Source organism: Dermacentor andersoni, chromosome 8 (assembly GCF_023375885.2).
Source record: "Dermacentor andersoni chromosome 8, qqDerAnde1_hic_scaffold, whole genome shotgun sequence".
NCBI classification, from domain to species: Eukaryota; Metazoa; Arthropoda; class Arachnida; order Ixodida; family Ixodidae; genus Dermacentor; species Dermacentor andersoni.
Window position 1 is genome coordinate 112,654,883 of NC_092821.1, and position 13,536 is coordinate 112,668,418.

General features: G+C 44.5%; 1 protein-coding gene across 1 annotated transcript in view; it reads left to right on the top strand.

Moving 5' to 3' along the window:
• Positions 1-13,536, top strand: part of LOC126529215 (uncharacterized) — a 233,015-nt gene that overhangs the window by 204,553 nt on the left and 14,926 nt on the right. Inside the window, exon 2 of the mRNA XM_050176814.3 lies at positions 4,629-4,737. Coding sequence (XP_050032771.1) covers positions 4,629-4,737 — 109 coding nt within the window. The remainder of the gene's footprint in view (positions 1-4,628; positions 4,738-13,536) is intronic.

A 13,536-nucleotide genomic window follows, 5' to 3' on the forward strand; every position in this document is an offset into this window, starting at 1 on the left:
ATACAAACGCCTAAATTATTACCAGATACGCCCTGGCCACTGTGCCACGACTTATTATCATGAAATTGTAAGTTTTCGTATTCTGAAGTCGTAATCGCGCAATAGCAACACATCCTTTTTTTTTCTCGTAGTTCTACCTATTATAACAACAAAGGCGGCCGTATGCCGTGTAACCTAAAAAAGAAAAGTTCGTGGAAGGCAACTGACACACAATGAAATAAAGCCGCCGGAATGCCTTCTACTGCATGCTCGCGAGTTTATGCACTATCACAAGTGAACATCGCCAGGTGGTTATTCAAAGAAGAAACAAAAAAATCTGATGTGGCGCCAGGAAAAGCTACACTTGGCTACGATCCACGTGATCACGGCGATTACGAAACATAATAAGAATAATAATAATAATTATAATAATAATAATAATAATAACTGCCTTTATTTTTTTCCATCAACGTGATGAGGGAGGTAAGGAAAAAAAAGCTGAAACAGACAGCTTGACTAGTTCCCCCCCCCCCCCCCCCCCCAAAGGAAAAAAAAACATTCCATGAAGGCAGACAGTTCAGCTACCGAGAACACTTTTTTTAAACTCGCAAAGTGTAGGATCCGTGGCCGTCCGAAACAGTGTGTAGCGTAGAGCATTGAGCTTACATCTGTGGTCAATTGACGATAGTGGCATGACTGACATGCCAGTACCGTGTGTCATGTCTCATACATGCCCGGATCCCTCAGGCACATAGTAGGGGGTTGCGGAGCGGCCCCATTAAATCCTCCGAACCCTTACCCCACCAACGAGCGTTGGGAGAGAGCCTTGACCAGCTCCGACCTCGATGATCAGCAACGGCTGATTGCGAGGGCCCAGGACGCAGCCCGAGCTCAAGGCATTCTGTAATGAGGACGCCTCTACAAAGCTGCATTCACTCAATAAAAATCTTTATTCTCTCTCTCTCTCTCTCTCTCTCTCTCTCTCATTCATAGCGTCTGCGTGAAGCATGCTTGCGTACCTCCGACACCACGGAGCTTTGTTTCAACTGCAAGTTTTCGCCGAACACTGGGCCCCCTGCGTCGGTAGATTTTCTGCTGTTTTATTTCAGTGCCAACTTTCTCTCGTCGCACAACGCGCTTATCTTACACAATTAGATAACATTGCAAGTCGAAAAGGGCGAACCGTCGCCGGAAGGCGGAACAAACGCTCCTTTATTTTTATTTTTTCATCAATACACACAGAAAAGAAACGACACTAAGCTGGTGACGGCCACATGATGGTGCCAAGACGAACAACGATACTGTTGACAACCGCTGCACAGCGATAGGCATGGGTGCTCATTCTCCATGCAGCCGGTACCGAATTGTCTCTTGCCTCAAGTGCTTTCATCACCCTCTGACGTACGGGCAAGAGCAATGACTTGGGAGTGGTGCCGTTACATGAACTAACGACACAAAGTTACAATAGACTGACACTCGTCAGCGCATCACGGAGCAATGCTAAGAGAGGATGATTGATGCTAAGAGTATGATTACTATGCATACGGTCGCGTCGTGTCCTCTGTCAGGCTTGTACACATATACGGTTGCTGTAGGGCGTAATAATGTCGTCTCTGTAAGGGCCGACGCTTACAACCGTTCCGGTAAATTGGCGCTTTCTCGTTGTTTCCCCGTGGTCACGGGTGTTTACATTGGCGGCACTGCGCTTCGTGGCTGTCAGCTGCCGCATTGGGAATGGTTACGCAAGCGGTATACGCTGTAGCAAACGCACCCCCACGTGGCTTTTTCCGCGCCTGAGCACTTCACAGCTGTCGGTGACAGGCGGTTGACACTTCAAAGCCGCCGTCGACGACGCGTTGCCGTCGACGCAGTGAGCGGTTACCGTACGTAGCGACACATTCTTCTGTGGATCGGCGCGCAAATAAGTTACAGCGGAAGCGTCCCGTCGAAGCAGGGGTGCCAACGTGCCGGACGAAAGATTTCAACAGATCTCGCGTGGCTCTCCCACTTGCACGTGGTTGATTGTCCGTGTTACCGTTGTGTCCCACTCGCCTCGGCACTTCCGAGGTACATTGCCGTCCCTGCTGTTGACACGTGCTCCTTTCAGTATACGATATACATTAAGCAAGTGAGAGTGTAATTTTTTGTAGGACGATAGCAGTTTGTCATGTTCGTTCACTAGGACTCGTGTAGGGTGTACCTCATCGTCATCATCATCATTAGCTTGGCTACGCCCACTGCAGGGCAAAAGCCTCTCCCATACTTCTCCAACTACCCGGTCATGTGCTAATTTATGGCCAAGTTGTACCTAACTAAAGGGTACTTAAAAATATTCATCTGCACTTTAGCGCTGCAATTTCGTTTACTTGGTGGAAAAGATTGCTTCACTTACTTCGATGTAGAGGTCAAACGGGCCCTGTCAATCATTTATTTACCTGCTCTTCTTTTTTTTTTTTGCCCAACGGTACCATCAGCGTATTTTCTGATAAATAAAATCTCATTATGATCTGGATACTCGAGAAAAAAGGAAGGACGAACCTTCCTAATATTACGATATATTCAGCATGGTAGCGTAGTGGCTCTCGCGTTGTGCTCCTGGGCTTGAGGTCATCGTTTCAATCACAGCCGCGGCGGCTGAATTTAATTGGCGATACATTTTTTTAAAAATATGCTAGTGCACTTAGATATAAATGTACGTTAAGGAATGCCAGGTGGTCAGGGCTAGCCCGCTGTCTTTCACTGCAAGTCGGCAAACCTACCGAATGACCTCAACTTTTGCGTTTGTAGTATAAGCGTGATTATTACGTTGTAGTATGTATTAAAACAACGCTCTCTTTCACATCCCTGACTTCTTTTTACCAACTTCACTTACTTGCCACGACTTCCAACTGTACACAAACAAAAAGTGGATAGATCCGAAGAGTGAAAAAGGAAAAGACACTCGTCATAACTGCTATAGGGATCTAGCCAATGGACTGGCTGGCTTCGTTTGTGGCATCAGCGTAACGCTCTGCAGTTTAGCTGCTCTAACACTAGTTGGGCGTAATTCATAGTCAACGGACAGCGGGAATCGTAGTCCTTATTCCTCGAATGAGTTTCTTGGGACCCTGGTAATTCGAGGAAGGTTTATTACTAGGGACAATAAAAGTTTTTACGTGTTGTTCGCTAGAAGCCTAGAAGACTGTGAAGATAGTCGCACCAACAATGCGCGTCGGCGATTTTATGAACATGTGGCGTCAAAAGGCGCTCATTTACGAAAACTAAACAACGCAGTCTGACAAATACCTGCTAGTTTCGTTCGCCTCCGCGACACCAAACATAAGCTTGCTTTTTTCTCGGCATTGTTGTTTCTTTTGGGGGTGTCTCCCCTTTCCCAGATCCTTCTTTGAGACGTCGTAGAGTCTGGCGAAAAAAAAGACGGCCACCTTTTCTTTTTGTTTTTCTATACACGAAAAAGGAACACAAGTTCTGCGTTCCAGTTTGTGACGGAGACCTCATTCCTTCTCGTAGACCGCAGGCGAAGCTGGTGTGTACGAATGCTCCAGTCCACTCATTTTGCACTGTACTGACTGTCCTTGTGCGAACACTTTTTCAAACTTCTTTAATTTTAGGACTGTAACGAATGGAGTTCCGTCACGTCAAATGACGTATCGTTTGTTTGATCGGAATATATTATTACCCCACCTTGATTATCCATATGTCTACCAGTATCTATCTATCTATCTATCTATCTATCTATCTATCTATCTATCTATCTATCTATCTATCTATCTATCTATCTATCTATCTATCTATCTATCTATCTATCTATCTATCTATCTATCTATCTATCTATCTATCTATCTATCTATCTATCTATCTATCTATCTATCTATCTATCTATCTATCTATCTATCTATCTATCTATCTATCTATCTATCTATCTATCTATCTATCTATCTATCTATCTATCTATCTATCTATCTATCTATCTATCTATCTATCTATCTATCTATCTATCTATCTATCTATCTATCTATCTATCTATCTATCTATCTATCTATCTATCTATCTATCTATCTATCTATCTATCTATCTATCTATCTATCTATCTATCTATCTATCTATCTATCTATCTATCTATCTATCTATCTATCTATCTATCTATCTATAAGTTTATCACCTCTGTTTCGCGCATGCTGAAATGCAGTTGTTGCTTGCAGCGAACACCTTGCCTTCCAATTCTTCACCATTCCCCTTATCCCCTTGCGATTTCCTTGAAATGAAGAATGAGTTCCTAGCGAACCTTTCGCTCGGGTTGTTCCTCCCTTCTGTGCTTATGTCGTCTAGAATAGTTGATTGTTGGGCTAGTTGGTTTTCCACAATTGAAGTACTAACTCAGCGCCATAAAAATAACATAGACAAGAAAGACAAGCGCTTGAGTAGCGCTTGTCTTTGCACACCACCTTTCTTGTCTCTATGATTTTTATTGCGCTATGTTACTGCTTCAATTGTGCTTTCCTTGACTGTGCGCGCCGTAATGCGCAGCGAAATGAACCCGTATCCACATGCTCAAGTTCCCTTTGACACTGAGGCGTTGTTTTCCTCTTTCTCCTTTCGTTTTAGCCCCTCACTGCGCTGTTGTTTACACCGCGCTTTTGTGATCGCAGGTCCGGAACTCCCCCAGAGTGAGGCCACGCTTCTCACCTAACCGGAGTTCAACGCCGAACCGGTCGAGCCGGCATTCCTTCTCGGTAGACTGCGGTGACGTCATGCCTGGTAAGAGATGGGCCCTTTATACAACGATTTATGAAAGAGAAAGAAAAGCGATGAGGTATGAAGCGATAACTAATACCATGACCAATAATAATAATAATAATAATAATAATAATAATAATAATGCAGTAAGAATAAACAATTTGAGTGCACATTATAGTACACATTTCTCTAAGCCGTAACCAAGCGCGTTTTGTAGTTGCACACGTGGAGGCGGGTCAGTTGAGCCAGCCGAAGCAACGTGTCAAAAACAGCTTTTTTAATATTTACTTTGGCCATCCGACCATTTACATTAAAAGAGTGTACAGCGGCAGTAACAGAAATGCCGGGAAGGATAGACATAAGTAACCTAGTCTACCATAAGGATTGCGACGCAGCGATGAGCAACGATGACTGTCAACGGTAATGCGTAAGCGCTGAATCAATATAGCGACGCAACGTATTGTTACCGTCTATACTAGTTGTCTATGAGGCCTGTACTGCAGCGCGACTCCTCTTTCGTGCTTCCCTAAGAACACTCGGCGCCACGGAAGTTCGTCGAAGAAAGGCATGTATGTAAACATTGCCGCATAGCCAGCGAATCAAGCCCAATCATTGATTTCGAACCCTGCTGCAGCAGCCTGATGCACTAAACATTCGACACAGTGATCCAGGTAGGCGGGAAACTTTTTATATGCAAACATACATAAACAGACACATACACCCGGGGAAGCTCATTGAGTACCATAAGAATGCTAAAAATTAAAATATTATACACTGATACATGGTGACACGCATACACGTGTCCACAAAATTTTACGGAACGCGACACCTGACGTAATCGTTCTGTGGAAACCCGCAAGGTGAAGAGAAGTAATTAATCCCGGACGAGGACGAGTTTTTCCTCAATTTAGAGGCTTTTTCTTTCCAGGAACCCGTATGGGTTTCGTTTGTAGCAATTTGCTACGTTCGGGTGGGCGTCTCATTTTCCCCTTTATTAACACGAAATACACTGTAAAATAATTTACACGCTTAAAAGTGAAAAGGGTGTAAATGTGTCAATAACTCACACCCTTAGGGTGTGATTTATGCAACTAACACCCTAAGGGTGCGAGTTATAGACACATTTACACCTTCTTTCACTTTTAAGGGTGTAAATTATTTTGCTGTGTATGAAAGAAAGCTGAATATCTGCGCGGCTTCACAACGCAGCTTATTGTTTGAATGTACAGCCTCTATAAGGATACGTTACCAACCTTATGGTGTTCGGTTTTACTGGCTACTGTTACAGGCTGCTCGAAAACTGAACGTTTTCTGATGTCCCGTCCTCCGTAAACGTTTCGTGGCTTACTGTACCCATTTATTCTTTCCTTGCGGACTGCATTTCACCCGCCAATAAAGAAAGATGTCGCTCAGCGCAAGACGCGCCTGCACGATTTGTAACTTACTGGAAGGTTTTCGTTGATTTTACCTGTTGAGCCTGCTGTCACCGAACCTTGCGTAAGCGACGCGAATTGCGCAGTATGTTTTGGAAGGCACCCGTACACCAGCGATTTCTCTGGAACCTTCCACGAGCGGTGCATAAAATCCGATGGCGCTTGACCCACCGATCAAATCTTTGACGATCGCCAACTTTGCGCGCCGTTATCGTTGTGCCTGAGTGTTGTAGTCCTGGGCGCGAATTCGCCCAGTAAAGAGTTGCGTTATTCACAGCGGTCGCTACTGTATTCTTCACCGTCCCTTAAAATTAAATTTTGGGGTTTCACGTGCCAAAACCACTTTCTGATTGTGAGGCACGCCGTAGTGGGGGACTCGGGAAATTTCGACCACCTGGGGTACCTTAACGTGCCCCTAAATCTAAGCACCCCCATGGGTGTTTTCGCATTTCGCCCCCATCGAAATGCGGCCGCCGTGGCCGGGCTTCACCGTTACTACAACGCTACAATACATACATACATACATACATACATACATACATACATACATACATACGTGCATACATACATACATACGCGCATACATACATACATACGCGCATACATACATACATACATACATACATACATACATACATACATACATACATACATACATACATACATACATACATACATACATACATACATACATACATACATACATACATACATACATACATATCAGCATCCGAAGGCGCACGGTGCAGTATAGCTGGGGTTATCTATCCTCACCGGGGAAGCTGTCATGCACGCTCAAAGCGGAATAATTAACTAAAAGAAGCAGCCGTAAAAAAAAGCGAAGCGGTAAAAGTAACCGAAGCGTTTGCTTCCGATTTAACTCAGCCAGATGTCCGAAGGGAAAGAAAGCCATTCACGTTGACTCGAATGAGGATAAATTGCCTTCCACTGCACTATAACGGAAGCACACTGCAAAGCGGAAACAAAACAACAACAGAAAATAAAATGGACGTACAGAAACTCACGACTATTTTTTTAAACAACGGTATGGTTTCCGTGTCCCAATAATGGAACGTGCATTTGTCTTCCTTCATATATACGAAGCATGCTGTAGCTTCGGAGAAAAAAAAAATTTCGACACCGAATTCGTGAATACGTTGCCTGCGCATTCAAGGACGAAAGTGGAATAAATTTCTCACTCTTACTAAGAGACTCGAGCAGAAGTAAAGGAAACTTCCAGCATAGCCGCTCAGTTTTTTGCGCGTAAGATCGACCCACGATACGTTCGAACGGGCCTTGTTTACAGGTTGAAGCGAAACGTGACCGATGATAAATCGCGACCGCGTCGGCGTTCCTATAACATGACGCCCCAGTGCCGGTGTAAGCGAGCCGTGCTCCGAGCACAGTGAAAAGTGTTTTGGCAAAATTAGAACCGGTGTCAGTAGAAAGAAACGTACGGATGTGATGCGTGGGTGTGATTGGCGTTCAATTTTTATATGACCGAACTCTTTACGCACCAAGTCGGCATGCTAATTATCATGTGGGAGGGAAACACGCGAGTAATAGGATCAATTGGTTCGTTACAATATTTTCAATTTATTCGTCAAGCGTATTTCTTGGAAACAACGACGAATCGGATGAGTGCAAGTGACGGGAGGGTTTGCTCAGCCGTGCAGGTTATTTCAGCAGATACCGCGCGGTAAGCTGAGACCGTATATGTTTCTGTGTTTGTTCTGCTTCTCAATGAAGTTTGATGCTGGTCTGCCTGTTTATATCACTGATCCTTTTTTTTTAAGGGAGTAGCTGCGGAAATCCAGTGCATTCGTTAACCTAACGAGCTGATCCACTGCCCGCTCGAGCTGACGGCATGCGGGCCGCTTGCAAACGACTGGCCATATGGGGTCATGCCTAACCTATAAAAAAATAAACAATTAATTAGAATGCTAATTACTCCCACAGTTTTCTCGCTGACAAACAAGGCCCATCAGAAAGCGCAAAGTAATAAGCTCTTTCGCATAAATAGCAGAACAATAACCGGCAAGTAGTGTCAGAGAACTACAAACGAGTGCCACTGCATAGGGAACGTAACAGCGAAAAGAAATTCAGCAATGCGCGACAACTGGCGAGAGAAGACCGACCGACTTGAAGCAATTGTAAATATTGCAAGCCGCTCTATTCTGCCTTGCAGATTGGCACGGAGGAAACTTGTATCATGCCCTGACAACAGTTCTAGCAACAACCAAAACGTGGAGAGTTATTCTCGAGACACAGATAGTATGCAAATCAACGTGATGAGCGTTCTACCCAAGTTCTCATTTCGAAAACGGAATTGGACTTTTCGACATCCACTGGGTAGCACGCGTGACCGAAGATTGCGCGCTGCGCCTTCTGCGACATCAATAAATCACCGAACGATCCCTCGCGAGATGTCCATGCACGTGTTCCACGCCGATCGATTGCAACCGAAAGTTCATTTCCCAAGCACTCACACCACAACATTGCCTAGCCTGCCCGAGTGGCAGGCTTCATTCCCTTTCGACATATTCATGAGCTTTATGTTTCATCACGTAGCGAACATGCCAGACAAGTTGGCCAAAGGATTGCGCATCGCTGAGTTTACGTCCCTAGTATGTAACCATTATTACCCGGAAATTGCAGCCGCAAGAAAGAAAGAAAACAATAAGAAGAGAATGCTGACGTTGGGAAAGAAATCTTGTCATTGATCATCTGGATTTTTCATTCCAACACATTCGCTGGGTATGTTTCACCCGTCATTTCATTCGCGGTACCGGAGAAATTGAGTTCCACTTATTAGCAAACGCGTCGGAAGCTTGCGTATTCCAGCTCACATTGACAAAGGGATGAAGTTCGGTGACGAAAAAAAAAAAGGCCACGTGACAAAGGAATCATCCGCCAATCAGAGTACACTATGACGTTTTCATTTTTTAACTGGTCAGTGAACCAGTAGAGAGGAAACAAAAACAAACCCAGCAAATAGTTGGAGCTATCGTCATTATCTGCTTTAGTAAATATACCATGTGTTTCACGTATCATTGCGCAAAAATAATAAGAAGGATATAAATGCAAGTGCCACATAGCTAGAGAGAACCAAAATACTGTGGTTTGCCGTGACTTGGAGCAAGTCAGACAATCTTTTATTCTTGGTATTTCGCCCAATTCCATAACTAGTAACTAGTATTCATTATTATTTAAAACCTACAGTTGAACGCTTGCCTTCTTCCCAGATTTTGTATTCGCAGCAAAAGCATAAGTGAGAAAATTGTAGACCATCCTGGAAAATGCCCGATCAAGCTTTGTGTGACTCAACACGTGTTACATCAAAGTTTTTTGCTAAGCCTAAAAGCAATCTCGCGAAACACAAAAAATGAGGGTACCTTACGACTAGTAACACGGTATTACGCGTCGCCAGGAGGCTAGATTGCAAATCAGGCCCCCGATAATGTAATGGTTTCATTCGTAAGTTTTTAATTTTCTCGCTTCGTGAGTCGTCCTAGTAGCGCTCCCCCCTATATTTGCTGTCAGCAGAAGTCACGTGAGATGCACGGCATATGCAGTGGAACGATAGAGATTTCAATGAAGAGAGAGAAGGAGGAGGAAAAGAGATAAGCAGAGGGCAGGGAGATTAACCAGAATAACGTCCGGTTGGCTACCCTACATGAAGAGAGAGAGTGCCTAAGTAGAAGTAGGGCTCTCAGCTACACGGCAATCTAGGTGACTATTTGTCGCGGCCCATGGCTTCAAAGGAGATGCCAGTCGAAATATTATTTATCATCATCGTTGTCGTCCCAGCATCACCGACACCGGCCGCTAGGGATGAGAAAAAAAGATATGAGGGACAACGATTACAAACGACACCGACCCACGCTGCGTCGCTCGTCTCAGTGTTACACACCGAGCGTTACCACGCTGAAACTCACGAACGTTCAAAGCACGTCCGGTTGTATGCAGAGCGATTCCCACTGTGTCATTTTCACGTGTTGGACACTCTTGCCACGTGATAAATTACAGAGCTTGTCAGGGCGAATATCTATGGCGTTCCTCTTGCTCTGCTTCCTCCGATCACTGTTGGCTGTGTGTTCTGGTGCTGCTATCAACTGTGAAAGGGTTCTGCGTAATGTCATGCAAGTAAAGGAAGGACCGAGAAACACGTTCAATGCAGTGCGAGTCACACTTGCCCAGTATGGTCGCGTTGCCAGGGGACCCTCTAAAGTAAAACTAAACCAATCTGTTTTTATTTATTCCAATCGCCTGACGTCATACTTACGTAACTGCCAACGCTAGCATCGGGTAGTGACCCGCATATTATATTTGAACAGTCCAATCAAATGCTGTCCTCGTTTATAGGAAATCACTTCTCTTTGCTTTCCTTGACTGGTTTTTCCTATCTAATTGGATAACAAGAGGCGAGGAGCGTGAAAAAGAGGAGACGGTTTGGGTGGGTCCGTGCTAGGTGTAGTGAAAGTAGATACGCAGACGATGAGGGTAAATACCGACGTCTGCGATTGGTCTGCTTACTCTTACTTAGCCTGCTGAGGCTGGTTGAAAATCGCGGTGGCGTACAGCGGTAGGTTAAAGATGCCGCCAAAACGGATCCCCAGCGAAGATGAGTTGGCCGAGCGGTTTCGTATAGGTGGTCGAAAGGGCTCGATAACCTTATACTGCAACGCAAGAAAGCTTCATTATACACAAATAATTCCATGCTCTCTGGTAGGTGCGAGTAGCCAGTGCCTGAACGATCAGTGACCAGGCGTCATCTATTCCTTTCTGAACGCGGCAGTGTCCGGCTATTCAAGGGAAAATTCAGTTTTGTTCGACCTATTAATGCATCTTTAATGCGTACACGTCACTTTGACGTGGTGGGTTTTCGTGGTTTTTTGACGTCGCGTGACAGGCAGTCGAAGTCAGCGATGCCGCAAAAATTTTTACTAATAGGAGATGGCTAATGGCGAAAAGGCGTCGAATCAGAACTAATTACTTTTCTTTTCTTTGATCAAATCATGTCTAGTCAGTGACAGACAGACGAACTGGCGGTCGCCCGAAAATTGCTTGACCAATCGTGGAGGGTTGATTCCAGAATTAGAATAGGAAAGTTTGGATGGCTTTACGCTATAGCGCCCCAGCTGAGGACTGCAGCAGCATTTCGTAGCGGTCGCTATTCGGTTCGACATGTGTTGATTAAGATCGCATGGAGCGGGCATACGGCATGGCCATGTGGGACCTTATCGTGGCCTCAGCCAGTAGAAAGCGTTTCTTGCAAACGCAGACGACAGAACTGACCTCATCTACTCTTCTTCTACGCTTTGGAAGAAGTCTAGATTGCTACGTAGGGCCGCGATAATGTAACTATTTTATTCGTATATTTTTTTTTTTCCTTTTCCACTTCATCAGTCGTCCGAGTAACGCTGCTGCGCCCATATGTGCTATCAGCAGCAGATCGTGCGTGGTGGGTGATACAAAGAATAAAGCCGAGCAATATGAATATGCATATTATACCTGCCAGAAGTGTGGGAGACTGTACGGTTGCCAGATGATCGCAGACCCAACTAGCAGTCCTGTCTCAACTGAAATTTCGATTCTTTTAATGCGCATACCATGCGACGTGGAGCGTGTCAGCGGATGCATTTTGGCTGAGCCGGTGCTAAGGGGGAAAGCGAAGTGGTGACGGAAGGTGGACATTCACCAGTTGAAAAAAGAAACTGAGGAAGTCTCTACGTATAGTACACAACGAGCGCGTCTTTGGTGTTCGCATACACACACTATCACAGCACTAAAAGGGTTCATACACGGCGGTAATTGCAGTGTGCACATAACTATCAATATTCACTAAGGTTTCTGCAATGGCAAGGCATTATTCTCTCTTTAACATGCACTAAGCAGTTCAAGCGCTTTCAGCAAAGCTATGCTCACTGAAAGTAAACGAAAGCTGTTACGGCATGCCTGAAAGTCAGTTTGTTTTGGAATATTTCAAGGGAAGTGACTGGTGAAATGGTACATCGATTGGTCTTCAGAACAAGATTAAAGCATATTTTGAATCGTTTTGCATTACTTGCGAAGTGCTAGTTCATTCATTTGGACTTAGCCTCACTTCAAGGTTGTGGTCTTGTACGCAGTTTCTATCGGTTTGAGATTATAACACCGTATGCTCCTCTATACAGGTAGTTTCCCGAGTCCACCGACCAAGCGTTTTTACGCTTTCCGCCGCGAACACGATTGAACATTTCTTTCTTTCCATAGAATACAGAAAACAAGTGAATGACTCCCTCATATACCTATTTCGAGCTCAGCTGTACCAAATAATATATAATCAAAATTTGGAATTTCGGCCATCATGCTTAATTGGTAGTTTATTTAATTTTTATTAGGGTGAAGCTTGCTTGACCTACCCCTGTGTTGGCTGCAATGCTCAGCGGAGAAGCGGTTTTGTTCTTGGTTAAGTAGGAGTTATGAGGGAGTTAAATAAATTCTTCGTATCGCCTTAACGAATTTATACGTGATTGCCATGACCGATGCGGGTTAAAACGTATTGCAGCTGTAGACTGAAGTCGTCTTAAATTTTGTTACAATGTAAAAGTTTGTGAAATAACAAGATACGAACACGGTTGTGACGGATTACTAGTGTGACAGGGGTTAAGAAAGGTTTATTTGAGCTTATACTAGCAGCTTGATTATGGTCTTGAAAAGATTTAGGCAAATCCAAAAAGTGTATTGTACCAATTCAAATGTAGTGCCTATGATCCGATACTACACAAACGCATATTCACGCTTCACAAATACCTCGCAGACATCTCGTAAGAGCGAGAAAAAGAATTTTCGCGAGTTTCTGCCACTAAAACACGCTTCACTACGCCAGCACGAGAAGAACGTAACTAACTCAAATGTCTCGTATGAGTGGTCTGTGTACCACCGTGGCAACAATAGACGGACGTTTGGACTTGGAACTTTCGCCCTAAGTTCGCGCTAGGTTTTGCAAATGCAAACGTCCCAAGGCGGAGACAAATTCTATGACATTCCATGGGGCAGCTGTGAAGGAGGGCCACATTATTCATTCGAAATAGTGCCTTTCAAGTGTACGTCCCTCTTTAGGATAATTGGTCGCACCGTGCCAGAAACTCGAGACCACGAGGACAAGAAGGAACCACTCCACTTCGTATAGTCTTGAACAAAGCTTGTTGAGGGAGGACGGAAAACAACCTATGATGATCTCTACCAACTTTAGTCTAGAAAATACATATTTGCTTGCGCTTGTCCGGCACTATGACAGGTGGACAAATTCAAATGGCTCCAAATACACACCAAGAGCTTATGAATTGTGTGCCGGGGGCAAGTTATTCGAAACCGCCATTTTTTTTCTTTTTATGCAGTAGCT